This window comes from Podarcis filfolensis, assembly GCF_964270895.1.
Source record: "Podarcis filfolensis genome assembly, chromosome: 7".
Classification (NCBI taxonomy): Eukaryota; Metazoa; Chordata; class Lepidosauria; order Squamata; family Lacertidae; genus Podarcis; species Podarcis filfolensis.
This window is the reverse complement of record NC_139603.1, coordinates 91110651-91136443: the sequence shown is the minus strand read 5'-3', so window position 1 is coordinate 91136443 and position 25793 is coordinate 91110651. Positions and strand designations below refer to the sequence as shown.

The following is a 25793-nucleotide window of genomic DNA, read 5'->3' as shown; positions in this document are numbered from 1 at the left end:
GCGAAGGAATTGGCGGGCCGAGGGTTAGAATGTCAGGTTTGGGGGTGACGGAGCATGCTCCGTACCCACCTCAAACGCCCTTCATGTTACCCCCCCCCCCCATCGCCCTCCAGCAGGGCTTGGCCTTTGCGCCAGGAGAGGACGCTCCGTCCAGCCTCACCCAGGGGCGAATTCCAGGTCAGGGCATCGAAGCAACGGGAGGCAAGACCCGCTTCCAACAACCTTGAAAGGCAAGGAGTGGCCGCTTGGAAAGGGGAAAGGTTGCACCATCGTCGTCGTAAAAATGCTATAAATGTATCTGCAGGGCTGGCATGCAACCTTTGCTGCCCTTCAGCAGCACCCCACAGCCAGCGGGGGGTTAAGCCTGACGCCACAGGGCGGTCAAGCACCTGAGTCCACCCTGGAGGTGGTTCTGATGTAGGAGAGAGATGAGCTGCCTGCGAAGGTTCTGCTCTATGCGAAAGAATCGGAGTCGATTAGTTGAGAACAATTAAGGCGGCAGCATTGCAAGTTCGGTAAAAGAGGTGGGGGAGAGAGAGAGGTCAGGGAGACCATCCAAGGGTAGTTCGTCATTCACTGGAATCAAAGGGCAGGTGGAGGATTCGTAAGCTGTTCGTTCCAACCCTCTGCCAGCCCCAGGGCACCCCCAAAGGCTGGTGGGTGTCCAGCCTCTGTGCTCCAGTAAGAAAGAGCCCACCAGCTCCCTGAGTAGTTGGGGAAAAAGAAGAGCCTGCAGGATCAGGCCAGTGGCCCCTCTGGTCCAGCATCCTCTTCTCACAGTGCTCAACAAGATGCCAAACTGTGAAGCCTGCAAGCTGGATCTGTGCACAAGAGCCGCGCTCACCGGAGATTCCCAGCACAAGCTGCCTTCTCCTCCACCCCTGAAAGCTCAAGAAGTTCCCGGGAACCCTTTCCTCTCCCTCTTGTGACTTGAGCCCCTTAGATCTGGCCTCTCCTTGCCCTCTGGGGCTGAGAAAATGAGCCTGGACCCTCCTCCCTGAACCAGCCCTTGAAGTAGCTATTGAGCCCCCCCAGAGGTTTCTCTGCCCAAGGCTAGATGCGCATTAATTCCTTCAACATTTCCTTTCAAGTTAAATTACAGTTTTCTCTCTCCTTTCCTTTGAGGAGCCTGGTGTGTGCCTGTCAAATGTAAGCGATCCTCCTCACACCTTTCACTTCTGGCAGGGATCTAAAGTGCTTGCCTGGAGTCCTAGCTGCTTGATTTGTGTGGAGGGGAGGGGTACATCTGCACCCCCTTTGCTAGCAGTGGGCCTTACTTCCAAGTAAACATAAATGAACAGGATTAGGTTGCAATCGACAAACAAGTTCTGTGATTGGCTAGACATTTTGGCTACAAGTCCTGGCCTGGTGACTTTCTACTGAGGAGGACCTCATTCAGAAGTACCAGCACTCTCTTTAAGTCCCAGAGGCTGGAGTCTGCACAGACAGGTCTCCAGAAGTGGGCAAACCTTCGTCAGGATGCAAACTAGGCCTGATGGACAAAATTATAAACTAAAAAATCACCAGGTCCAGATGAAATGAGCAAGCCTACAGTAGAATAAGCCTTGCTAAAGAGGAGCCAGCATGGCTTCTCTACTATGTCCTGTCTCACAAACCTAGTAGAGGTCTTAGAGAGTGTCAACAAACATCGACATCAGTACTTGGGACTTTTAAACAGCTTTCAGGTGAATAAGAATAAGAGGAAATATCCTCTTGTGGATCAGGAATTGTTTAAGTAAAAGGAAGCAATAGCAATAAACAGAGCAGCAATAAACAGACAGTTCTCTGAATGGAGAGATGTAGGCAGTGGTGGAGCTCCATGCTCTGGCATGGGGCGGGGGGGGCAAGAGCAGGCAGGGGCGAGGCTGGGGTGCCTCCTGGGGGCGTGGTGCCACCCATAGGGGCATGGTGTGTGTGCTGGGGGCGTGACACGCCGCCTGTGGGGGCATGGCACCCAGTGCAGGCAGAGGGACAGCCACAATGGCACCCCACCAGGATCACACTGCCAGGGGCAATGCACCCCCCCCCCCGCATTCCTCTTCCTCTGCCCCTCCGCCACTGGGTGTAGGAAGTAGAGTTCCTCAAGGATCAGTATTGGGGCCTGTGCTTTCAACTTGGTCATAAACATTCTAGAGTTAGGTGGTCAAGTTTGCTAACAGTAATAATCTAAGGTCATTAAAACAAAGAGATTTGGTCCTTAAAACAAAGGCCCTCCAAACTGAGTAAATGGGTGGTAAAATGGCCAATACAATTCAGTATGAATAAGAGTAAAGTATTGGCGCAAAAAAAAAATCTTCATTTCACTTAATATGCTCATGGGATCTGAACTGGCCACAACTGACCATTAGTGTGACCTTGGGGTCAGTGGATCGCTCAATGAAGACTTTGCCCCGGGAGCAGCAGCTGTGAAAAAGGTGAATTCCATGCTCAGGATCAATAGGGAAGGAATTGAAAATAAAGCTGCCAATATCACCAGGCTATTAAAGAAATCTATGGTGCAACTGCGTTTGGAATACTGTCCACAGTTCTGGTTGAATTACCTCAAAAAGGACCCTGCAGAAGTGGATAAGGAGAAGTTCTTCTCCATCTCTCATAGCACTGAGGAAGCTGATGTTGAGAGCCACAGACAACGTCCTCCTTCCCACCTCAAGAGCACAAGCTCCAGGGTGACTCAGCCAGACTGGCTCTCCAGAGGTCCCATTCAGGCTCTCTTGCCTTGCATGTTTAGAACACACCAGCAGACTATGGTAAGCTTGAAACCAGGCCCAGGTGAGGGAGCCGCCATCTAGCATTTTAAAGTACCCACCTTAGCCTGAAGGGAAGAGGAGAAAGTGAGAGCTCCCCCAAGCCAGGAGGAGACCCAGGTATGTAACTGAAGCTCTGCCACTCCTAGTGGCTTCTTAGCTTTTTAAATTATTGCTGTTAGTAGTCTTACTGCTGCTACTACCTTGAGACCCCACCTTTTCTTCAAGGCCCTCAAGGTGTTGGGTGCTTCTCCCTCACCCCAATGCAGAAGGTCCTGGAGACCCCAGCAGCATCTCCAGGCAGGCCCGGGGCAGATTCTCATCTGAAAATCCTGGAAAACGGCTGCCAGTCAGTGTTGACAATACTGAATGGCAGCTGCCTATGTTCCTATAGACCCTAGGCTAACTCTCTGACCCCACCACCCTGGCTCTAAGGCAGCTTCACAGGAGAACAACCCTGCCAAGCAGTTAAGTCCAGGCACAGGCCAAGCACTTGTGGGTCAAAGGGGAAGGAGGTCTGGGGGTGGAGACTCCACCCCTGTTGCCCTGGAGAGCAGCTGGTGATTCGGACTTGGCAGGGGTGGGCTGTTAGGAAGCCGCAAGGACACTTTGTGGCTGGAAAAGGGACTTGAGTAGCAACCATCTCATTGCAGCAAGCTCCACAGAACAAAGCAGAAAAGTCCTCACCAGCCCCTTCCTGGTTACGTTAGGGAGAGGCTGGCTGGTGGTTTTTATTTGCCCAGCAGGGGCCAATAGATGTCACTCCATTGGAAGAGCAGCTCCTCTCTGAAACCTTCCTCAGCTTCCAGCTCCCCCTCCCTTGCTCCTGCCAGGCTCTCCAGGGGCAGCCGATGGGGTCCTCCTGCCCGATGGGGAATTGCTCTGGTCCAGCCAACCTAGCGTTGCCCAGGAAGCTGCTACAGGGACTTGGAGACCAAACTTCCAGCAACCGCACACACAGCTTGCAGTCACCCAAACCAGTCTTGCCTGCAGGGGCTGCCCTGTGCTCTCGCAACATCTGCCAAGGGGGCAGCCCCTGAAGCCCTTCCCCAGCGGATGAATGGCAGGCAAGGAGCATTTACATCTGTTCACCCCCTGCCGAGGGAAACCGCAGAGGCCTCAAATCAGGGCCAGTTTGGAAGCAGCAGCTGCAGAAGGAAGCCAGATGGGGCGGAGGGAGGGAGGGAGGGAGGGAGGGAGGGAGGGGTGCACCACGCCCTAAAGGAGCAGGAAGAGGCTGACTCTCACAGGGGGGAACACTCCACTCCCCTCTCCTGTTCCCGCCCAATTGTGGCTGCAGGGTCCTTCTCCAAAGCATGGCCTGTCCCAAGCCCTTCCTTGGAGCTCCTCCCAGGCATATAATGCCCCCCCATACACCTAAGGGAGACGCAGGGCATTATCTCCTTGTGCTCCTTCACAGAACTGATGCCAGCTGTTGGCAGCTGGGGAAAGTGAGGCAGCCTGGAAAAGTGAGGCACCCTTAGGGCCACTCAGAGGCTGGGAGCTGGGGCTCTTTTGCAGGAGCAGAGGGGTTTGCCTTTCTGAAGGGGGGGGTGTCCATGCAGACCATCTCCCTGGAGAGCTAGCCCAGCAGACTCGGGAGCCCCTCCTGAACACAACAGAGAGGCACTCAGGGCTCCAACCCGTGCCAAGAGGATGCCTGTGGCACCTGGGTTCTGGGCGAGAAGACCTGGCACCGGATGTTCTGCCTTGCAGCTCAGGAGGCGCTGCATTTCCTGTCCTCCTCCCTTGCCTCTTTCCCAGAGATCTGCCTCTCAGTCAAGCGGCTCCAGGCGCCAACCTCCCCCCTCCCCTCTCCCCCCCCCAAATGCCACAGGACGGCCGCTCTGCCCTACCTTGCCCCTGCTGGATCAGGTCTTCCATAAAGTAGCGGCCATCCTCCCAGTCCAAGGCTGGAGCTGCCATCCTGCTGCTGCTGCTGCTGCTGCTCGGAGAGTGCAGAGCGCACCTTCCCTTCCCGCCAGATCCTGCCTCCCCGCCCCAGCCAGGACAAGCCCGTGCAGAGCCCCACAGCCGCCGCCGCCGCGGAAGCCCCTCTTTGCCCGCCCCAGCAGCAGCAGCAGCCACACCCCACAGGCCTCGCCTGCCCGCTCCCTCCAGCTCCCCAAATGCGCTCCAGCTGCCCTCCGGGAGCCGCCAGGATTCCTGCGGGGGAGCCTTCGGTCCGAGGCTTTGCCTGGGAAAGGGAACTCAAGAGGCAGATGTTGGGACGAGGAGGGGGCGAGGGGGGGGCACGAAGACTCCTGCAGGAACTGGTGGCCAAAAGAAGCTGGCAGGACTCTGCTCTGGGGAGGGGGGTTTGGTGCGCAGTCCCATTCGGCCTTCCTTCTCCCTCCCTCCCACTGCACAGTCTCGCCCCTTCTTTGCACCGCGGAAAAGCAGCCACAGGGGGCGCCCCCCCAGGCCTGTGCTGCAGAAGAGACCCCCCCCTCCCGCTTCCTTGATTTTCACTCCCCCAGGCAAAGGGGGCAGACAGGGGGCGGGCTTATTGAAGCAAGTTCTCTAGCAATGGCAGACATCCACCTGGGGGTCCCCACTACAGCGCCACGAAAATAGCTGCTTGGGGCGGCAGCGGCGGGGGCGGGGGGATGTTCGGACCTCCCTCTCTCCCAGGACCAAAGCAACCAAACTCTCCCGGGAGGGCCAGAGGAGGGGGGGGGGGAGGAGGAGCCGCCGCCGGTGACTCACGCTGCTGGAATACAAGGCGGGTGCGCGACGCATTTCCTTCCGCGCGCAACGGAAAGTTGGAGCCCCCACATGACCGGCGGGGGGCGGCTGATGCCCGGCCCCTCCGCCTCCTCGCAGCGGCAAAGGCCGGGCCGACACGTTGCAACCCTGCCCGGCAAGCGAGCGGCCAGCTGGGGTGGGGAGGGTCGCCAGCAGGAGAGCGCCCTGAGCGCCTGGTGCGGGGCTGTTGCGGGCATGGGGGGGTCTTATTGCAGAAACACTTTTCCTTCCCGCACACTCCTCACGAGGAGCGCCCTCCAGAAACCTCCCCACCCCAGCTGAAACCAGCAGCCCGGAGGCCCAGGAGATGGGCGAGGCAGCCCCACAGTCTGCGCGCGGAGCGACGTGGAGGGCGGGATGCCGCGGAGCCAGGTCTCACCCACGCCCTGGGCACAAATGGGCACCCCCACCCCATCACGCGCAGAGACCCCCACCCAACCTGCTCTATCCAGCGCAGGGGCCTCGGGCAGAAGCAGCCAGTCCAGGCGAGCGCACCTGCTGCCCCCTCGCTCGTGCCCCCTTGCCCCCGCATCCCAACCGCTAAGATACCTTCGTCCGACTTGCCCCCTTTCCTCCGGCGCCCCCTGCGCCGCTTCTTCCGGGGCTCTTCCCCCGCAGCAGGGTCCATGGGCAGCCCAGGGGCCTCGCTCTGACCTTGGCAAGCAGAAAGACGAGGCGCCGCCACCGGGAGCGGCCGCGAAGAAACGGCTAAGGATAGCCCGGCGCAGCAGCTGCTGCCCACCTGTCAGCACGCCGGCGCCCCCTCCCTCAGGCACGCCGGATCTCTGGACTTACCCCCCACCCGACACGCGCACAGGGCAGGGGGCCTCCTGCCCACAGATCACACCCACGTGGCACAGATGCCGGCGGCAAAAGGGCGCCCCAGAAAGCGCGGACTCCCCAACTTCCAGCTGAGCCCGGGGCAAAGGCCTCCCCTTCGCCGCTGCCGCCTTCCACCCCCACCCCCTTCCTTCTAGCTCATCGCAGGCACGTGGAAGCGCGGGAGGGGGTCGCCTTACTGGGCCAGCATCAGTGAATGGATGAAAGAATGAATGGAGAAGCCCGCCCTGATGCAACCTCTGACCCCAGATTTTGCAGGGGATGTGGGGCAAATGATCTGGACACCCCCGAAGACCTCCTCCTCCTGAGCCCACAATCACAGAACAACACAAGCAGCACCAAGGATCAAGAAAGCACCCAAGGGTGCTAGCTAAAAGGTAAGACGGGGAAACAGCCCTGAGCTTTTGGCCCCAAACTGCACCTGCCTCCCCCCACACCTCCCAGACATCATGCCCAATTCCTGGCACACCCACCTTCCTCCACTCACCCACCACCTCTGCCCTCACCCAGCTGCACCTCACTTCCCCCAAAGCAGCTCCTGCCCCATAGCTCCCAGGCCTCCCCCACGTGGAGGGCATCTGACCTTCAACAGGAGGGGCAGCAGAGGCCACCTGTGGCACTGCCCTGGCGGCAACCAGCTCCACGTGCCCAGCAGGCTCCTCCTTCCGACGGTACTCCTGGCGTGAGGCCTCCTGGGGCTTCGAGGGACAGGCCAGCGGGCCTGGCACGGTCTGGGTGCGAGGCGGGCGCGGGGCGGGCCTTGCCATGGCCACGGGCCGGCGGACGCGCTGCAAGGTGGCGGGCACAATCTCTGGCGGCAGGCGCAGGTACTGGCGCAGGTGCGCGATGCCCTCGTCCGTCAGGTACCAGTAGCAGTGGCGCCAGGCAAAGCTCTCACGCACCAGGCCGCGGGCATGCAGGGAGCCCATGGCCCGCTGGACTTGCAGGTGGGTGATGCCCGGCAGCTGGGGGTGGTAGCTGTGGGGGCGCCGGTCCTTCTGGGCCACCATGACCCCATCGCGGAAGAGCAGCTCGTAGATGGAGCGAAGCTGCTCCAAGGGCATCAGCATGCCAGCCACCATGGCGGCGGCAGCAGAGGAGAAGGCCTAGCCTGGCTCTCCAAAGGGGCAGAAAAGTCTCTGTCTGGCCGGCTGGCTGCCTTCAACAGGAAGCAAGGAGGAAAGGATCCGACCGACCGCCCTCCCCAGGAACCTCAGCCTGGCAAGCTCACAGAAGGCAGCTGAAGCTCCCTCCGAACTCCTCCTCCCCCAGCAGCTGAGAGCGGGAGGGGCAAGAGCACATGCCGGCTACTACAACCTCTGCGCCTGCCTTGGAGCTCCCCCACCCACTGGGGGTGGGCACTGCCAGGCCTGACTCAGCAGCAAGAGCAGCAGGGAGGGAGGGGAGCAGGGCTGGCCAGCCCACAGACTCGTCATCCAGAGCCCCAGGGAGCAGCCGTGCCTCTGAGCGCAAGCAGGAGCCGCCACTGCTGTCATCAAAGTTTCCTTCAAGTTGGCAGCAGAGGGGTGGGGGCACCTTCCCTGCCCACAGAGCTCCCACCGGCCAAGCGGAGAAACCACTCCAACCAGGCGGGGGGGGGGGGGGAGGCCAGCCTGGGAAGAGAGGAGGGCAGCTGCGGTGGCAGAAGTGGGGGAGAACAGCTGGGACTCCTTCTGTCCCATGGTGGACACCTCCTGACGGAGGGAGGGAGGCAGGGTGCCCAGAGAAAGCCCAGCCCAGCAGGGTTAACCCTTGGCACCCCATCACACACGGGGCACCCAAGAAGGCAGAAGAGATCCCTCCCAGCATACTCCCCAATTCCCAGGAGTGGAGACTGAGGCACAGGAAAGCTCAACCAATGGGGGAGGGGGAGAAGAGAGAGTTATTTATTTGCTGGCTTGCTTGTTGTATAAAAGATATGCACTGTTTGATCATTTTTCAAAAAAACCTCAAAGTGGTTAATGAATAGAATGACGTTATCAAGTAACAACTCCTAAAACATTCAAAAGAGAGAGAAAACAGATTGAAAACATACACCAAAATCCTACATATCTGGGGACACTTTCCAAAACAAGAATGGCTTTAGCAGGCCCCAAAAAGATGACAGTGAAGGTGCCAGTCTGATGTCAATAGGCAGGGAGTTCCAAAGTGTAGGTGATGTCACATTAAATGATCAGTTTCTTACACATATGGAATTGGCATCACCTGCAGCAGTGCCAGTTCTTCTGAGTCAAGTGATCAAGTGGGCATATATGCGGTTAAGGTGATATTACAGGTACATTGGTCCCAAGTTGTTAGTAACATTATGAAGCTGGTCAGGTGGCAAATCACCTATAATATCCTTGCTAGAGCTGGGCAGAAAGGCTTTGCCCCTCCTTGCCCCTCAGCTGCCCACTCTCCTCACTCCCCCGGGGCTATTTCTGGTACAAGACATGGATGCTATTTCTATGGCTGAATGAGGCTTGCAATGCCCGCCCCCCCAGGCCTCCAGTTATAGCCTCAGGCCCAGGCTGTATCAAGCCCTCCCCAACACACACAAACGGCCCCCCCTCCCCAATTCAAAGCCTGCCTGGCTCCTTCGGCTCCTTATGAGCCACCTCAGCACCCAACTCCCTCTCCTTGTGCAGAGGAGAGGGACCAAGATGGTCAAGGGGCTGGAAACCAAACCTGATGAGGAATGGTTGAAGGAGCCGGGTCTTTTTAGCCTGAAGAGACGGCTGAGAGGCGACATGAGAGCCATCTTCAAATAGCTCAAGGGCTGCCACAGGGAAGAGGGAACATGCTTGTTTTCTCCTGCTCTGGAGGGTAGGACTCGAACTCATGGCCTTCAAGTGACAAGAAAGGAGATTCCCACTAAACATCAGGAACAACTTTCTGACAGTAAGAGCTGTTCATCACTGGACCGCTCTCCCTCCAGTTGTTGGGGATTATTCTTCCTTGGAGGTTTTTAAGCAGAGGTTGGACAACCATCTGTCATAGATGCTTTAGCTGAGATTCCTGCATTTCAGGGGGTTGGCTAGATGACTCTTGGGGGGGCATAGCTGTCAACTTTTCCCTTTTCTTGCGAGGAATCCTATTCAGAATAAGGGAATTTCCCTTTTAAAAAGGGAAAAGTTGGCAGCTATTGGGGGGGGGGTCCCCTTTCAACTCTGAAGTTCTAAGATTTCTCCGCAGGGGGCCCAGAGGGTCTGCCCCTAGATAGTCCCCCGTCCCCCCCCGCCAAGAGCTCAGAGTGATACGGGCAGGTGGCAGAGCTTAAACCTTAGAGCCATCTGCACTTCAAGGATTAACCTGGGAAGAAAGCCCCCCACCCAGAAACAGGACCTGCCCCCCAGCAAGTGAGCTTTACTTGGAACTGTGTGAAAAATGAAAGGCAGCCCAGCTCTGTTTCAGGAGGAAAGCTGAGCTGGATTTGCCCAGGGCCACACCTGGCGTCCAGGGCAGAGGAGAGGCCACACCTTAGCTCTCATCTCCATCAACACACAGACAGAGACGCACACATCCTTCTCAACGCCAACTCAGGGTTGGTGGAACCCCCCCCCAAAACACGTTCCCAGCCCATCCCTCCAGCCAGTTGGCGCCCATTCTCTCCCCCCCCCCCCAATCACTGGGTGAGGAGGGTATGACAGCAGGAAAAGCCAGCTCCTTTCCCAGGCTCTCCTGCCCTGCCCCCCCCCCCAACCAGGGCAGGTTCCTGAGCTACCAGCCAAGGTCAATATTTGTCCAGGATTTGCCTCTGGCTGCTGCTTCCCCCAAGACACAGGGAGCCCCACCCAAGGCATGCAAAGCAGACACTGACTGCCCTCTGGTGATGAGAGAGAACCTACTGCAGACATGCTTGCCCTCATCAGGGGACGAGGGAAAGCACTCTGCATATGCTCAGGGGGCACAACCATGTTTTCACCACAAACGCTGCAGCGCTGTCTTCTGGCTCTGGGGCCGAGTCCTGCAGCTCTCTTGCCTTTTGGCCCCGGGGGCTTGAGACAGGGCACAGGGCGGGGGGGGCAGGGTGTAAAGAGAGAAACAACCCAGATCTGGTCTGTAAGGAGCCTCCCTCTTCCTGCTTCTCAGCAGCCGTGGAAAAGGAGGGTCATCAGCCTGACTGGGTAAAGGTGAAGGGACCCCTGACCATTAGGTCCAGTCGTGGCTGACTCTGGGGTTGCTGCGCTCATCTTGCTTTATTGGCCAAGGGAGCCGGCGTACAGCTTCCGGGTCATGTGGCCAGCATGACTAAGCCGCTTCTGGCGAATCAGAGCAGCGCACGGAAACGCCATTTACCTTCCCGCCGGAGTGGTACCTATTTATCTACTTGCACTTTGACGTGCTTTCGAACTGCTAGGTTGGCAGGAGCAGGGACCGAGTAACGGGAGCTCACCCCGTCGCGGGGATTCGAACTGCCAACCTTCTGATCGGCAAGCCCTAGGCCAGGGGTCAGCAACCTTTAAGACAAAAAGAGCCACTTGGACCCATTTCTGAAGGAAAAAAAACTGGGAGCCGCAAAACTCGTCATTATAAAAATAACTTTTTTGTCACTTTTTAAAAATTATTTCTTTGTTTGACCCCTCAGAATTACTCCTCCTCATAGAAATAAACGTTAAATTAATAAGTTACCTTTTTGTGTGTGTGTGTTCTTCAAAACAGTGACCAGCGTACATGCCCCCTTTCAATGCAGTGACCAGCGTACATGCCCCTTACAATGTAGCGGGCGGGCGGGCGGGAAGGTGACATTGGGATGGTGCGTGACTAACGCACGCACCGCCCCCATGCGACGTCACAGCCAGTACAGCACCCGCCACAGTGGGGAGTGTCGGGCGCACAATGCACCTCCTCCCCTCGCTAGTATCTGCCCCGGAGCCGCGGCAAAAGTGTAAAAGAGCCACGGGTTGCTGACCCCTGCCCTAGGCTATGTGGTTTAACCCACAGCGCCACCCGCATCCCTCACCTGACTGGGTGGAGGGCTGCAAAACTCCCTTGGATAAGGAGTGCTGCTCCTCCCCCCCACACACATCCCAGAGTTTACCTGCCCCCCCAGCAGGAGATGCCTGTTATTCGGAGTCCACACCTGCACCCAGAGCGGCGCCCCCTATACTCCATATGGGTACCGCAGAGAAACAGGCAAGAGGGAGCAGTGGCAGCTAGGCCTCAACAAGAGCAGTGCCAGTGCCCTCCAGGAGGGGGTGCCAGCAACTCAGACTGGACAGGCAAAGAGCCTCCTGCCATCGGCCCCCCACCCCTTTGGCCTCTGGCCCAGAAGCCGGCAGGAAACAGGCTGCATTGTTCCAAGGAGCTAATCATTAGCCAGAAGCGTCTTGGGGGGCTGGCCAGGAGCGCCTGAGAAAGGGAGGCAGAAAGCCAGAGAACCTGGGAAGAATCCGCCAAAGTCCAAGAGGCCAGAGAGGGGGGCACCAAGGAAGCAGAAACCAACACCCAGGGGGCAGGCGCCTTGGACATTCTGGACGCCAAGGCCGCTTCCAACTCTCTGCCCCGCCTGAGCCACACATGCAGAGACTCAGACCCAGAAGGAGGAGCCACACCAGTGTTAACGGAGAAATCTGAGGGCTCCCTTGGACAAAAAAACAAGGACACCAGCCAGGAATCCCAGAGCAAAACAGGAGCCAGTAGGCTTGGTCTTTATTGAAGACTGTCGCGACAGGACTCCCACCTGCCACCAGGTGGAACAAGATGGAAGCCCTGAACAAAAGAAGACCCCAATTTTTTTTTAGCTGCTAATCCCCATGTTATACACCCCCAAACTACATCACTCATACATCACGGTTACATCATGAAAGGGGAGGTCTGGTGGCAGTAATCTGAGCATCCTGGACCCTGCTCCATTGGTTCTCCTTGCCCTCCACCAAACACCCATCAACTGGAACAAAAGAGATCTTTACATTTCCCTCTTTCCCAGCCAAGTTAATCCCACCCTTTTGTCTTCATCTGGGTTTGTTATTTCTGGAATGGCTACCTCTCTGGCACTCAGGTATCAGGAGGCCAGGAATTATCACTCAGGCAGAGGGGCTGCTGAGGAGCTGAGCTCACATATCTATAGGGATTTCTGAAGTTTTCCCAGTGAGCCAGTACAGAGATACATTTATCAGTGAATTCTTCCATTTGGAATCGTGCAGCAGAGGCCCTTTGAATAGATAGGAAGAAATTGTGATGAAGTGTTTTGTGGGGACAAGTCACAAGTGTCACAAAAGCGATTGTGCTGATTTTGGTAGTGGGCTGCATGTGCATGATATCTGCTGGAGGGGCAACCCCCCCCCCCAAAAAAAACCTATACATAAATTCCTGCAACACCAGGCAGAGGCAACTCGGAACCTGCTCTGGGCAGGAGGAAATGGCTCCAGCAAGTGAACCAAGCAGCAGGAGGACAAGAGAATTATCACTGTAGAGTTGGAAGGGACCCCAAGGGTTATCTAGTCCAACCCTCTGCAGTGAAGGACCGACTACTAAACTATGGCGGAAGCTTCCTTTATGGCGGTTCATTCATTCATTTCAAATCATACACACTTCCTGCAGAGCGGGCACAGTAAGACACCAGCGGATATAAACAGATGGCAGGAGAGCCAGGCTGCAGAGCAGCTCACATAACTGGTGGCCAGTCAGGCAAGAGCCTCAGCCCAAGAGAAAGACAAGCAGGATTTCTCCATGAAAACATCGACTGACGATTCCATGCGAGGGGTTGTGAGGAGGGGGCTGGCTTGAGAAGGGAAAGGTCTAAGGCAAAGGGATGGTGCGAATGCACTTGGGATACTGGGGGGGGGGCTGCTTGCCCCACACAGAATCAGAAAAAATGATGCCAGGAAAATGCACCCTGAACACCCCCTCCTGCGGGGCCTCCTGAGGTATGCATAGAGGATTAGGGAAAGGATCAGAGGCTCTGGGGAACTTGGCCCCACACCACCAACACCCAGGTCCCAAGGAGGGCGGCCTCCTTCCCCCCCCCCCAGCACCTCCCCTGAGAAACATGTTGCACCTGCTCCTACCATTGCTGGGAAGTGCTTAGGAAAGGGCAGTTGTGAAAGGGGGGGACAGGGAAAAGGCGCTTGCAGGGAGAAAGGGGAGAGAAAAGTTTTTCTCCCTCTCTCATACTCGTGGGCACCCAAGGAAGCTTGGAAGATTCAGGACAGATAAAAGAAAGGACTTGTTCAGCCAGCGCAGGGTTAACCTGTGGAACTCCCTCCCCCAGGAGGCAGTGAAGGCCACTGTTAAAATCAGGAATGGGGGGCAGTTAAAAGACTCCCCCAAAATCCCAAGCCCCCACCACAGCCTCTAAGTCCAGGACAATGACCATTGACACAAGCATCAGACAACAGCAAAGAGGCTCAGAGAAGCAGTCCAAAAAATTGTAGCAATAAGCAGATACCATGTATCAGTACTGTTTCCTCGGCTATCCAATACAGTCATACTTCTTGCTACTTTTGCTTCCGGTTAAGTCTTTTCAGGTTGCATCCCGCGGTGACCTGGAAGTACCAGAAAGGGTTACTTCTGGGTTTCGCCGCATGCGCAGAAGCAGCAAATCGTGACCCACACATGCGCACAGGTGGGTTGCATTCTGCTCATGTTGCGAATGGGGCTCCGGAACGGATCCTGTTCGCAACCAGAGGTACCACTGTATAGAAAACTGTGGAAACTTCAAATGATTTCCAAAACTCAATGGTTTGACGGATTTCCTTGGTTCCAGTGGAAGAGGGGAACCCAGGGCTCCCCCCCCCCACTCCATAATCCCTTAAGCATAAGGTCACATACTCCTTCCCCCTCCGCAAGGTGTGAACTTAGCCACACAATAGGAGGCAGGAGGCCATCAAGGGCAGCACATACCCCAGGCAGAAGCCCATTGGGAAGGTGGATTGAATCCTGATACTTTGAAAGGAGAAGTGCAGGAAAGCCTTGCAGCCAGGGGATGTGTCAATACTTCTATTGCTAACTGGGGAAGAGGGTGGTTAAAAGGTGGACTTGGGGTTATTATTCTACATGCCAAACACTCCAACTTTGTGACATATTTGTGATGTATCGATGATGCTGTTGAAAAATGTAGTATGGGAAATGGGGAGAGGTCTTAAAAGGTCACGCAACCCCATGCTCAGGGTTCCTGCTCTTTTGTGTGTTTGAACCTTGTTGCAACAAATAAAGGTCAGGTCTACTGACCGCTAATTTGCTTCTTTAACTTGGCTGGAGACTCCTCCTTTTGTTGACCAGAGGGACTCACAGGGAGTGGCACCCTGACAAGCTGGGCAGCGGAATAAATCCACACCCAAGGGTTTTTCACAACTTTTTGTTGCCTGAAATTTGGATCGTGGGATAAAATATAACTGACAGAATTCTACAGGATGTGGTGAAAACAGTCAAGCTCCAAGGATCCCCAGGCAGGCAGCTCTAGATGGGGGGGAAGTCTGGCTCCCCCACGTTCCCCAACTGCCCTGCAATGAACTCCCCCTCCTCCAGCGATGGGGGAGAGAGGCAGCAAGGCATCTGCTCAGAGAGGTCCTGGGGATCCCTGGTTTCACAGGCCTCCTCCACGGACAGGCGCAGCTCCCAGCCCACAACACACAGCAAAATATGTCACCGCTGCAGCTGCAGGAAAGCGCAGCGTCAGCAAAGCTCAGTGGCTGAAAGCAAGTCAGCCAGTGACAGGCAGGCGCCCGGATCTCTGCCTCCAGCCAGTCCCGCCTGCCAGGGAGACACATGGACGGACGCGCACACACACGCATGCCAAAGCGCCACTGGACATCAGGCCATGGCAACCACAAGCAACTCTACGGGCCCCACGGGGAGAGAGAGAGAGAAAGACAAGCCAGGCAAAGCAAGGAGAGGAGAGGAGGGGGTCCCTGCTTAGGACCCCACAACTGTAGAAACCCCAAGGTGCCAGCTTCACAAACCCCACTCAGCCCCCCAGAGCCCTGGCCCAGCTCCATCCTTTCTCTGCTCTAGGAAACTGTTTTCTTACAACCGGGGGAAGTTGCTCTCTCACACTCCGGCTCCCAGGCCTCTCAGAGGGGCAGCCCACTGGATACAGGCAGGCAGGTGTTTCTGCAAGGGGAATAGCCCCTCCCCCAGTCCCACCCCCCTCCTAGGGATCTGTTGCTTTGGCTGGGCACAATTTGCACCCAGGGTTCAGAGGAGGAGCCAACTGTGCAGCTTATGAAAACTGAAATCAAACCCCCAAAGGAGCTTGGTGGGGGGCAAATGAACACAGATATGCCACAAGCGGGTGGACCCTCCCCAATTTATGCTTTGTTCTCTCCAACCAAATCATCACACCTAGTGCAGTTTGGAGTGCAGTTCAGGGGACGGACAGGCGGCGCATAAGGAGACCCCTCCCCACAGTTTCTCTGCTCTCCAAAGGCCCCTTGAAGAGCACAGGGTGTGGGGTGTCCTGAGAGGGAGATGGGGCACCAGAGATGTCATGTGGCCTCTTGGAGCCCCCACCGTCCTCCCCATCATCTCCTCCTCCTCTTCTGCCCCACACCATGGGGGAAAGCCTCTGCAGAAGAGGGGCAGGACCGAGGCTCTGACCCCCTCCATACCCCAGCCCCCATCACTGCCCAAAGTGGGGCTGCCCAGGGATCTTCGCTCTGAGCTGGGGAACAAAGAGGCGGCTGTTTGCAAGGGGAGCCTGGCAGGCTGTGCCAAGCGAGGAGGGCCTGGAGGGGGCAGGGGCCGGATTAATAATCAGGCCGGGGGAGGGGCAGCTTGTTCTCATGGTAAATCAGGCAGGCTGGCACAAAGGCACCTCTGCAGTGCCTTGGCAGCCCAAGTGGCACACACTCAAACCACCCTGGCAATGTGCGCAGGATCTGCCACACTGGGCCCCTCCCAGCCCAAGGCACAAGCCCCGGCCTGAGCCCCAGAGACCAAGGGCGGCCTGAGGGTGCCCACCTCTGCTCAGCATGGCAGGAGCAGCCCCCAGGCAGCCCTTCCCTCCTGCAGGCAGGCCAAGCCAGCCTGCAATGCCCCCCAACTGTTCCCAATGGGGCTTCTGGGTAGTAAAACCAGACTAACTGGGCAGAAGGTGCTCTACTGAATATAGGAGAACAATCAAAGACGGGAACTGGGAAGACTGGGAAGGGCACTGACTTAGGGGCATGTTTGACTGCCACATGCCGCATTGGGGAAAGAGGGGATGTGTTGCTGTACCCATTTTTATATTATAGAATTGTAGAGTTGGAAGGATCCCAGAGGTCATCTAGCCCAACCCACTGCAATGGAGGAATTATACATAAAATGTACATTGTGAGCTACCCTGAGGTGTGACGGGCAGTATACAGATTTAATAACTAAATAAAAGAGTCAAAACACAAAAATATTTTTTTCCTTCCAGTAGCACCTTAAAGACCAACTAAGTTAGTTCTTGGTATGAGCTTTCGTGTGCATGCACACTTCTTCAGATAAATAAAAGAGCCTCACTATGGACTAATGTGCCACAAAGGCTGCCAGGATTCAGTGAGTGCTACCCAGGGCTGGGTGTCCTCCTGGACTCTCACCTGAGCCCCCCACCCACAAGGCAGCCTGGAAGATTCCTTGCTCCCCCCCCTTCAACTGCTGAAGCTCTCCCTGGGTTTCCTCCCCAGCTGCCAACACTCTCCCCCCCCCCCGGCCACCCCCAGGGCCTGGGCTGGTGAGTTACTGTTAAGCCAAGTCCCAAGCAGAGCCAGGCCAAGTGGCCAGGCCTTGGGGGTGCTGCTTTCGGACTGTGCACCCCCACACACACGCACCCCATGGCATTTCAAGGGCTGTGGGGCAGAAGGCAACGCATGTAGGGCAGGCTCTAGCTGGAGAGAGGACTCAACTCAAGCAACAGCAGCTCAGGGCAGGCGCCTCAACTCTCACCTCACCCACTCTCAACAGGCCCACCCTGACCCCATCAACCAGCAGAGGAAACAAGCTGGGTGCCCCCCTGCCACCTCCCTGCCGAAAACGGAATAATAGAACAGAGTCATAGAGTTGAAAGGGACCATGAGGATCATCTAGTCCAGCTTCCTGTCCCAGGCAGGAATCTTTCATCCAAGGTGGGACTCATGGCTCTGAGATTAAGCGTCTCAGCAGAGCGATCTCTCATCGTTTACTCATCGCAGGAGCCCACTCCGCGGGCAGAGGGGACCAGCCCCCAAAGTTGATGACACTGCCATTCAAATGGGTGGGTGTTTGTGTGCACCACATATTGTGATCGATTAGATGGGACAGGGCTTATCTGTCCCCCCCCCCAATATTTTATTCAAGTTGGCATCCAGCCAGCGCCTACGCCAGGGACCACGTCTTGCCCGAGTGGCACAGCAGCAAGAGAGCCCCACTGACGCTTTGCAGGATCAGACCTGTGGGGGTACATCTAGCCCCAGAGCCCCTGAAGCAGAGTCTCTACACAACCACCACCGGGTGACTCTCTGCTGACTCTGCCTGTGTGTACTTTGCAAAGCTCCACTCCCAGGTGAAGGGTCAGACCCAACCCTCGGCTGGAGGTCATGCTGCCACTCAGCTGCTCCCCTGCCAAAAACAAACACTCCAGCCTGGCCTTCACAGCTCTCTGCACATGGCCTTGTGCCTCTTATCTTCCCACCCCTTTGCAGATTCCCCAACACAGGCTTCGCTGCCTGCAGGTCTCCGGTGCAATCAGACAGCTCCGCCCGCTCTCCCTTACTGCCCCTGATCCGGGGGGGCAGATCAGGATACCACTCCCGCCCTCTTTCCCCTCCTTCCTCTACCCCTCCCCCGCAGCTCATCCCTCCAGGAAACCCCTCGGCCTCCTGTGACAATAAGGAAGGCTGAGCAACGCCTTCACTCCCTTCCTGCCCCATGTGGGGTTTCAGACTGTAGGCTCCTGGGACAGAGACCTGCTTCCTGCGAAGCCACAAGCGGCGGCGGCGGCGCTTTCAAAAGCGGGCGGCTCCCCGGGGATCTTCCCCAGCCCCACCGGAGGGGCGGACCGCGGGACCTGCTGCAGGAGCGACTCCCCACCCAGGAAACCAGGGCGTCTCTAACCTCCGTCTGAATGCAGCCCTACGAAAAGGTGCCCCCTTCTCACGCCCAAGATCCAGCTGAGCAGCGGCGGCGGCCGCCGAGGAAACTCGAAGAGCGGCTTCCCTCCGAACGGGGGGCGGCCCGGAGTCGCTCCCCGCCTGCACCGGAAGGGCGGCTGCCCCGCAGAGAGCGCAGGAGCCGCGGGGCTCCCGGGGGCGAGTTGGGCGGGCAAAGGGCCAAAGGTCAGCGGTGGCCGGAGTCCCGCAGGCCTCCCGGATCGATCTCGAAGGTGCCCGCGCTCCTCCGAGCGCCCCTCGACGGGACGGGCCTCCGGAGGGCCCGGCATCGGAGCCACCGCCCCCGGCCTGCCGCCGTCCCTCACCTGGCCGGGCGGAGGTGCTGCGCCGCAGCCGAGGGATGGGGGGCGGCCTGCCCCACCCAGGCGCGCGCCCCGGAGCCCTCCGTCGCGCCGCAGTCCTGGCAGGGGCCGCCCCGCTTCTGCCCCCCCCCCTCTCCCGCAGCGCGTCTCCCGGGGGCGCAGCCAGGCGGCCGTCGGGTACCTTTGAGCGAGCTGATCTCGTGCTGGATGGAGCGCGCCGTGTCCATGGCGGCGGCGGCGGCGTTGTCGGGGCGTCCTGCTCGGCCGTCGCCCCCCGGGGGCTCTGTCGGCGGAGGGGGCCGGGCCCACCGGCAGCGTGGCAGCCAATCAGCGCGCGGGGCTCCGCCGGTCCCGTCCAGCAGCGAGCGGGAAGCCGCGCGGTCCTGCCGCGGCCACTGCGGCACTTTGGAGGGGGGGTGGCGCGTCGCGCAGGACCCGCCCCGCGGCCAGCAATGCCCGCCCCTCGCCCCGCACGTGCGCCCCGGCTGCACTCAGCCAAGCCTCACCTCTACACACACTTTAATGACCCCCCCCAAAAAAAAACCAACCCAAGTCCGCTGCAGCCGGACGCAGCTTTTGCAAAGAACCGCGACCTCGAGAGCTGGAGGCCGTGAGCGGCGGCTGCAGCAACCCAGCCCCCGCCAAGGCTCCAGATTGGGGGGGGGGAGGCTGCAGCACCAGGAGGCCTTGGCAAGGCAAGAGCGGCTCCCTTGCAGCACACCAGCGGGGGCTCCTTCTGCCCAGGCCCCTCCCCGCGTGGGACGCAGGTAGAGCGCGCCTGGACGGGGAACTTTCACTTGCTGGCGCATCTAAGCGCTGCCTCAACTACTGGCGGGTGAAGTATCAATGGCACAGGAGGGGCAAGTCCTACACCCTGCAGAGCGGGAGGGGGCCCTCACACATCCAAAATATGTTGCTGCCAGACTTGGGGAGTGCTTGGAGGCCCCATGGAGGCTTCAGTGTGGGTTCCGCAGGGCTCAATCCTATTCCCTATGTTGGACAGTGTTCTCGAAGCTACCAGCATGAGTTTGACCAAACTGAAGGCAGTGGAAGACAGGAGGGCCTGGCCTGCTCTGGTCCAGCGGGTCACGAAGAGTCGGACACGACTAAAGAACAACATGCTATTTAATATCTACATGAAACTGCTGGGTGGGGTTATCCGGAGGTTTGGGGTATGTTGTCAGCAGGATGCTGGTGACACTCAGCTCTATTTCTTCTTTACATCTGCAGGTGAGGCAGTGGAAGTGCTGGACCAGTGTCTTGCCTCAGTAATGGACTGGATGAGAGCCAACAAACTGAGGCTCAATCCAGATAAGGCAGAGGCACTCTTAGTGGGTGGTTCCCTAGACCAGATGGGTGAGAGGTCGCCTGGTCTTGATGAGGTTACACTTCCTTAGGAGCAGGTTCATAGCCTGGGGTTACTCCTGGATCTTTTGCTGTCGCTCGAGGCTCGGCCTCCGTGGCCTGGAGTGCCTTCCATCAGCTTCGGCTGGTGGCCCAGCTATGCCCCTATCTGGACAGGGATAGCCTAACTACTGCTGTCTAAGCTCTGGTAACCCCAAGGTTAGATTACTGCAATGCGTTATACGTAGGGCTGCCTCTGAAGACAGTTCGGAAACTTCAGCTGGTATAAAAGTCAGTGGCCAGGTTGCTCACTGGAGAAAGACGGTTTGAGAATATTACACCTGGTCCAACTGGCTACCAATTAGTTTCCGGGTCCAATTCAAATAGATGAAGGACAGTAATAATAATAATAATAATAATAATAATAATAATAATAATAGAAGGAGAGCTCAGCATGAGAAGGGTGTGTCCTGTGCCCTCCCGAAGGGGTGGGGTGAGGCCCACAGCTGGTGCAGGAACACCTGGCCAACAGACAGCTGGGGCTACTGGACCCTGGGAGGGAGGGAGGATCCTGCTCCTGCAAAGCACTCCTCTTTCTCCTGCTGCTGCTTGACAGGAGGCAGCTCTAACAGGCTGTCGGAAGAATTCTGCTGGATCAGGGCCATGGCCCACCTCACCCAACATCCTGCTTCCACAGAAGGCACCCAGATGCCTGTGGGAAACCAGGGAGTAGAATGTGAGCCCATGAGCCCTCTCCTCTCCCGTGGGGGCCAGCAATGGCTCTCAGAATCATCACTGCCTCCAACTGCTGAGGCAGCCATCATGGCCGGTAGCCAAGAGCCTCCCAGAGCCTTCTTTTCCATGAATTTGTCTATGCCTTGTCCACAGGGAGGACGAGGGGGAAGGACTGAAGTCACAGGAACTGGACGCGCGGCCTTCATGATCAAGAGGAGTGGGGCAGAGGTCAAGTGGAATCTCCCCCCATCTGTGCAAGTCATAGAATGGTAGAGTTGGAAGGGACCCCGGGGGTCATCCAGTCCAACCCCCTGCAGTGCAGGAATCTCAGCTCAAGCATCCCTGACAGAGGGCCAGCCAACTTCTGCATAAAGACCTCCAAGGAAGGAGACCTTCTCAGGGAGTCCGTTCCACTGTCAAACAGCTCTTACTGCCAATAAAGTTCTTCCTGATCTTTCGTCAGAATCTCCTTTCTTGTAACTTAAAGCCACTGTCTGCCCCCAAATCACTCTGAGCCTCCCACCGTCAGCCTGGTGCCAGGGGATGCCCAGTGGGCACAAGGCTGCAGAGGTTGCAAGCTGGCCTGGGCTCTTCACGGCCTCCCCAATGCCCCCTGGCAGAAACGCCAGCTGAGATGTGCACGCCCCCCCCCAAAAAAATTAAATCTAGCTCCTGCCTCTGTGTCAAATGTGCAGAATTCCTGGTTACACTGTGGGGCTTGGGACTGGAAATAGGGGGGGGCAGAGGGAAAGGGAGAGGAAGTGACTCAGCACCAGCAGCTGTGGTTCCCAGGCCCCCAGCAGCAGCCAGCACAGGGTCCTAGTGCCTGACGGGCCCATCTGAGGGCACTTTTGGTGTGGTTTCACAACGCAAAGCAACAGCTCACAAGCCTAGGGGACAGGCAGCGGGCAGCACCTGGTCCGCTGATGTTCCCAGCTCCACAAGGTTGCTATTTGTGTAAAAGGAAAAGGGGCAGAGCACAAGGCCTGGCCCCAATCCCAACCTCAGCGCTCCTCCACTGAGCCAGAATGGCTCCTCTCCAGCCCTGGAACCAGAGATCTGCTGAGCTGAAACTAGCAGGGGCTTCTCCCGCCCCAGCCCCATTTAGAGTCCCAGGGGGTCCTAGGGGTGAGGTGCCCCTCATGTTGCAAATCAAGGCCTGTCTGAGTGATGAGGTTCTGAGAAAGTAAGAAAATATTTCATTACGCTACAGGGGCTGTGAGAACACTAATTGCCAAAACTTGGGGAAAAAAGAAATAATACCGACAAAAAAGAATGGCAAGATAAATTATTGGATTATATAGAATTGGCTAGAATGACTCATGTATTTAGGGGTCAGCCCAAACAAAAATCTAAAAAAGATTGGGGGAAATATAGAGATTACCTTAAAAAGCAGTGCCCTCAAATTGATACTTGGACTTGTTTTGATTAACTTCTGCAAATAAATTATGGTGTAAAAGCTAAAAATGGAAAGAAAGGGGGTAAAAATGAAATAAGAAGGAAACAGAGTGATGAGGTTCTGTGGAAGAGGCAATCTACCTTCTGGCCAGCAGCTGCTGAGACCATCACCAGAAGAGAGCCAACGAGGAAACGGTGTCCCATTTTGGGTGAAGGTGCAAGACAAGAAGACTCCAGGGCAGGCGTCCCCACACTCGGCCCTCCAGAAGTTTTGGAACTACAATTCCCATCATCCCTGACCATTGGGCCTATTAGCTAGGGATGGTGGGAGTTGTAGTCCCAAAACAGCTGGAGGGCTGAGTTTGAGGAAGCCTGAATTCTAGGAGGCAGCAGGCGGAATCCCAGAACTAGGTTCTGCAAGATCACACCCTCCAGAACTTGCTTGCAGGAGGAAATGGCCAGAGAGCCCCCTCCCTGGGCTGTTTTGCCAGCCCCAGGGTCCCAGGCTGCTCTCTACCAGCCCCAAGGCAGAACACACACCGAGTGGCTCTTGACTTCAGAACCCGCGCAGATTGCAACAGAAGTGGCGATCTGAAGCCGGCAGCTCAGAAGTATCAGCTCCTTCTGGCGTCTTTCCTGGAGGAAAGGAAAGGAACGTGGCTGGATCCTGCCTGTGGTGCAGAGAAGGCTGCTCAGTCACGCCTCTTGGAAGGGAGAAAAACCCCTATAGGGCGCTCCTCCCCAGAGGGGTCCAGAGAAACCCCTTTCTGTCCACTATCAGAGAACCTAAGGAGAGCCTGCAGGATCAGGCCAGTGCCCATCTAGTCCTGTTCTCACAGTGGCCAACCTGATGCCCCAGTGGGAGACTCTCAAGCAGGACTCGAACACAGAGCAGCCCTCTCCCCGCCTGTGTCTTCCAGCAACGGGGGTTTGGAATCACTGCTGCCTCCTAGAACATGGGGCCCATTGAGGAACACGACCCACAGAAAAAGGAAGGCAGAGTCTGCACTGGGAGGAGATCCTGAAAACCCCTGCTTTCATTTTATTTTTTCTCTAGTCAGTTTCTAGTCCTTAAGATGACAGAGCAGACAGCTTTAAAATGTGTGGGAAGTTGTAACTCTTGAAATCCCAGAAACTGGAGGAGGAGGGGGGGAGCTGGCTAAGGTCCCCTGGGGTCGCCAAGATGGACATGAGACGCCTCCCTGCAAGGCCTGTGCTGACTCGCTCTCCTCCCTTCTCAGGCCGGGGGGGGGGGGTTTCTTTTCTTTCAAACTGGGGACTGAAAGACTTCTGCAAGCCAAGCCAAGCCTGGGATGAGGCTCCAGCGTGTCTCCTTCTCCCTAACCAGGATTAGCAGAAGCAGAATTTTGCAAGCAGTAAGAAAAAAGTGCAGAATAAATTATGCCTCCCCCTCAGAACTCATTTGGGGAGTTTTATTGAATAAAGGTGAAAGGAATGCCTAATGAACACGGTGAGAGACAAGGCAGTTGCATTTGCAGGATTTAGAAAATGGCACAGAATTTATGGGTTACTTTGGACCTAAGAACCTCCCTGGTTGGATCAGGCTGAAGGGAGCACCCCCGGATCAGCACCCTCTTTCTACGGGGGCCAAGCAGACGCCTCTTCTGGAAGCCCACAAGGGAGCATGACGTGAGGGCAATGCAGGGCTCTCCTGCCCTGTGCTGGACAACAACCGTCACTCAGAAGCATCACCTCCTCCAGCTGTGGAGGCCCAGTAGAACCATCAGAGTCAAGAGCAGGGCCATTTTTCTAGGGAAAGAGGTGCCAGAACTCATCTTGAACGCCTCCCTTGTTCTCTTACGATGGCGATGGTGCCCACCTGAGCAGTGCCAGAACTGAGTTCCGGTGGGTTCTGGCTAAAAACAAAGCCCTGGTCAGGAGCCACTAAGAGCCTCCATGAATTTCTCCAATCCTCTTTTAAAACCACCCTGAGTTTGTGTCCATCACTACATCTAGTGGGAGGGAGTTCCACAGTCTAACTATGCACTGCATGCAGAGCTTACTTTCTGCTTCACTACATGGCCCTTTTGGGTTCCAATGTTATTCAAGAGAGGGAGAGAAGCTTTCTGTCTGCTTTCTCCACAGCTTGCGTAATTTTAATGAACCCCCATTCTTTATTCACTGTTTTTCTAAACAAAAAAAGGCCCAAATGTCATCAGCTTTCCTCCTGGGCGACCTGCTCCAGCCCTTTGGTCAATTTGGCTGCCCTGGTCTTTCCTAGCTCTGAGGGCTCCCCTTTGAGGCACAGTAAGCAGAGCTGCCCGTGGCGCTCCAAGCTGTGCCACAGATCTGCATAAAGGGATGTTGATTCTGTGCAGCGCAGCAGAGCTCCCACTGAGCCCTCTCCCCCTTGCTCCTGGGCCAGATGCCCTCCTCCCTGCCCCAAGCAGGCTTAGGAAAGTGCAGGGGGGGCAGAGGTCTGGGCCCCCTGCATGGCCACTTGGCTGGGGCAGGGCAGAGCAGCCTGGATCCATCTCTCTGCCTGCAGCAATCCCAGGGGGGGGGCCTGTTTACCATTAGGAGGAACTCCACAGCCCATGCTCTATCCTTGCCCACCCCCACGTGAGTCTGAACCAGCAGGAACATAAAGGGGGTCCCCCTAGGCAGAGCACCCTGTCCTTTGTACCATGCAGCGCTACAGGAACGCCTGCCAGGCCACTTGCCAGAATCAGCCACAGCAGCAATTCCAGCCGCACTGCAGCCTTGCAGGGCCATAAATCCTGGTGCGCCAGCAAGGAGGATGAGTCTGGCCAGCCGGCCAGCCCTCCGGCATCTCCCAGTCTTGCACTTGGGGGCCTGGCTCTCGCTAGTATCTCAATGTTCCTGCATTGCGCCTCACCCCATGCGCTGCCCCTTCCACACCAGCTCCAAACAGGGCCAGTGACAGGCAGGAGCTACACTGGCCCCACTGGCAGGCACAGGTGGCTGCTGCTCCTGCTCCAGCAGGTGCTTCCCCCCCCCCCCGGATGGGCGTGACTCGCAGGAGCCCCAGCTGAGTGCAGCAGACAGCCAGGATTGGAAGAAGGCTCTTACACAAATCTATGGCGGGACCACATTTGGAATATAGTGTGTGCAGTATTTTGGTCGCCTCACCTCAAAAGGGATATTTCAGAGTGGGAAAAGGTTCAGAAAAGGGTCGCTGAAACGGATCAAGAGGGGAAGCGATGGAGCAACTCTCCTCTGAAGAAAAGCTGCAGAATTGGGGACTTTTTAGCTTAGGAAAAAGGCAAGTCAGAGGCAGCAAGAGAGAAGTTTATAAGAGGATGCAAGACCTGGAGGAAAATAGAAAGAAGGACGTTTGTCTCCTTCTCCCACATAACACCAATTAAGTCCTTCTTCACACAGCGCAGTTAACCTGTGGAACTCCCTCCCACAGGAGGCAGTGATGGCTTTCAAAGAGGATGGATAAATTCATGGAGGATTGGGGGGTGGGGTATCAGGGGCTATTAGCCAGGATGGCTGTGTTTGCCTTCACTGCTGGAAACCCACAGGAGGGGAGAGGGCTCTTGGGATGGAATTCTGCCTCTGGACTCCCACAGGCAACTGCTTGGCCTCTGTCAGGGCTTCTGCTGCAGCAAGTTCTGGGAAGGCAGAGCAAAGCCGCCGCCCCCCCCCCTCATGTTCCC

General features: G+C 56.8%; 1 protein-coding gene and 1 long non-coding RNA gene across 17 annotated transcripts in view; one reads left to right on the top strand and one right to left on the bottom strand.

Annotated features, from left to right (window-relative positions):
• PLEC (plectin) overlaps positions 1-25793 on the bottom strand; it is a 118805-nt gene that overhangs the window by 58629 nt on the left and 34383 nt on the right. For 2 of the 16 annotated variants that reach the window (XM_083621765.1, XM_083621766.1), the window contains exon 1: positions 18851-19010. The exons of 8 other annotated variants lie outside the window; for them this stretch is intronic. In XM_083621765.1, the coding sequence (XP_083477891.1) occupies positions 18851-18896 (46 nt within the window). In that variant the 5' untranslated portion in view covers positions 18897-19010. Of the gene's footprint in view, positions 1-4600; positions 4695-6041; positions 6186-6915; positions 7473-18850; positions 19011-25793 lie in introns of those variants that run through there. 6 more of the 16 variants (XM_083621774.1, XM_083621773.1, XM_083621762.1 and 3 more) reach the window with 6 other exon arrangements.
• On the top strand, positions 6496-21327 carry LOC310766337. Its single transcript, XR_014550079.1, has 3 exons — positions 6496-6709; positions 18061-18339; positions 20902-21327. It is a non-coding gene; the product is annotated as an uncharacterized lncRNA (long non-coding RNA).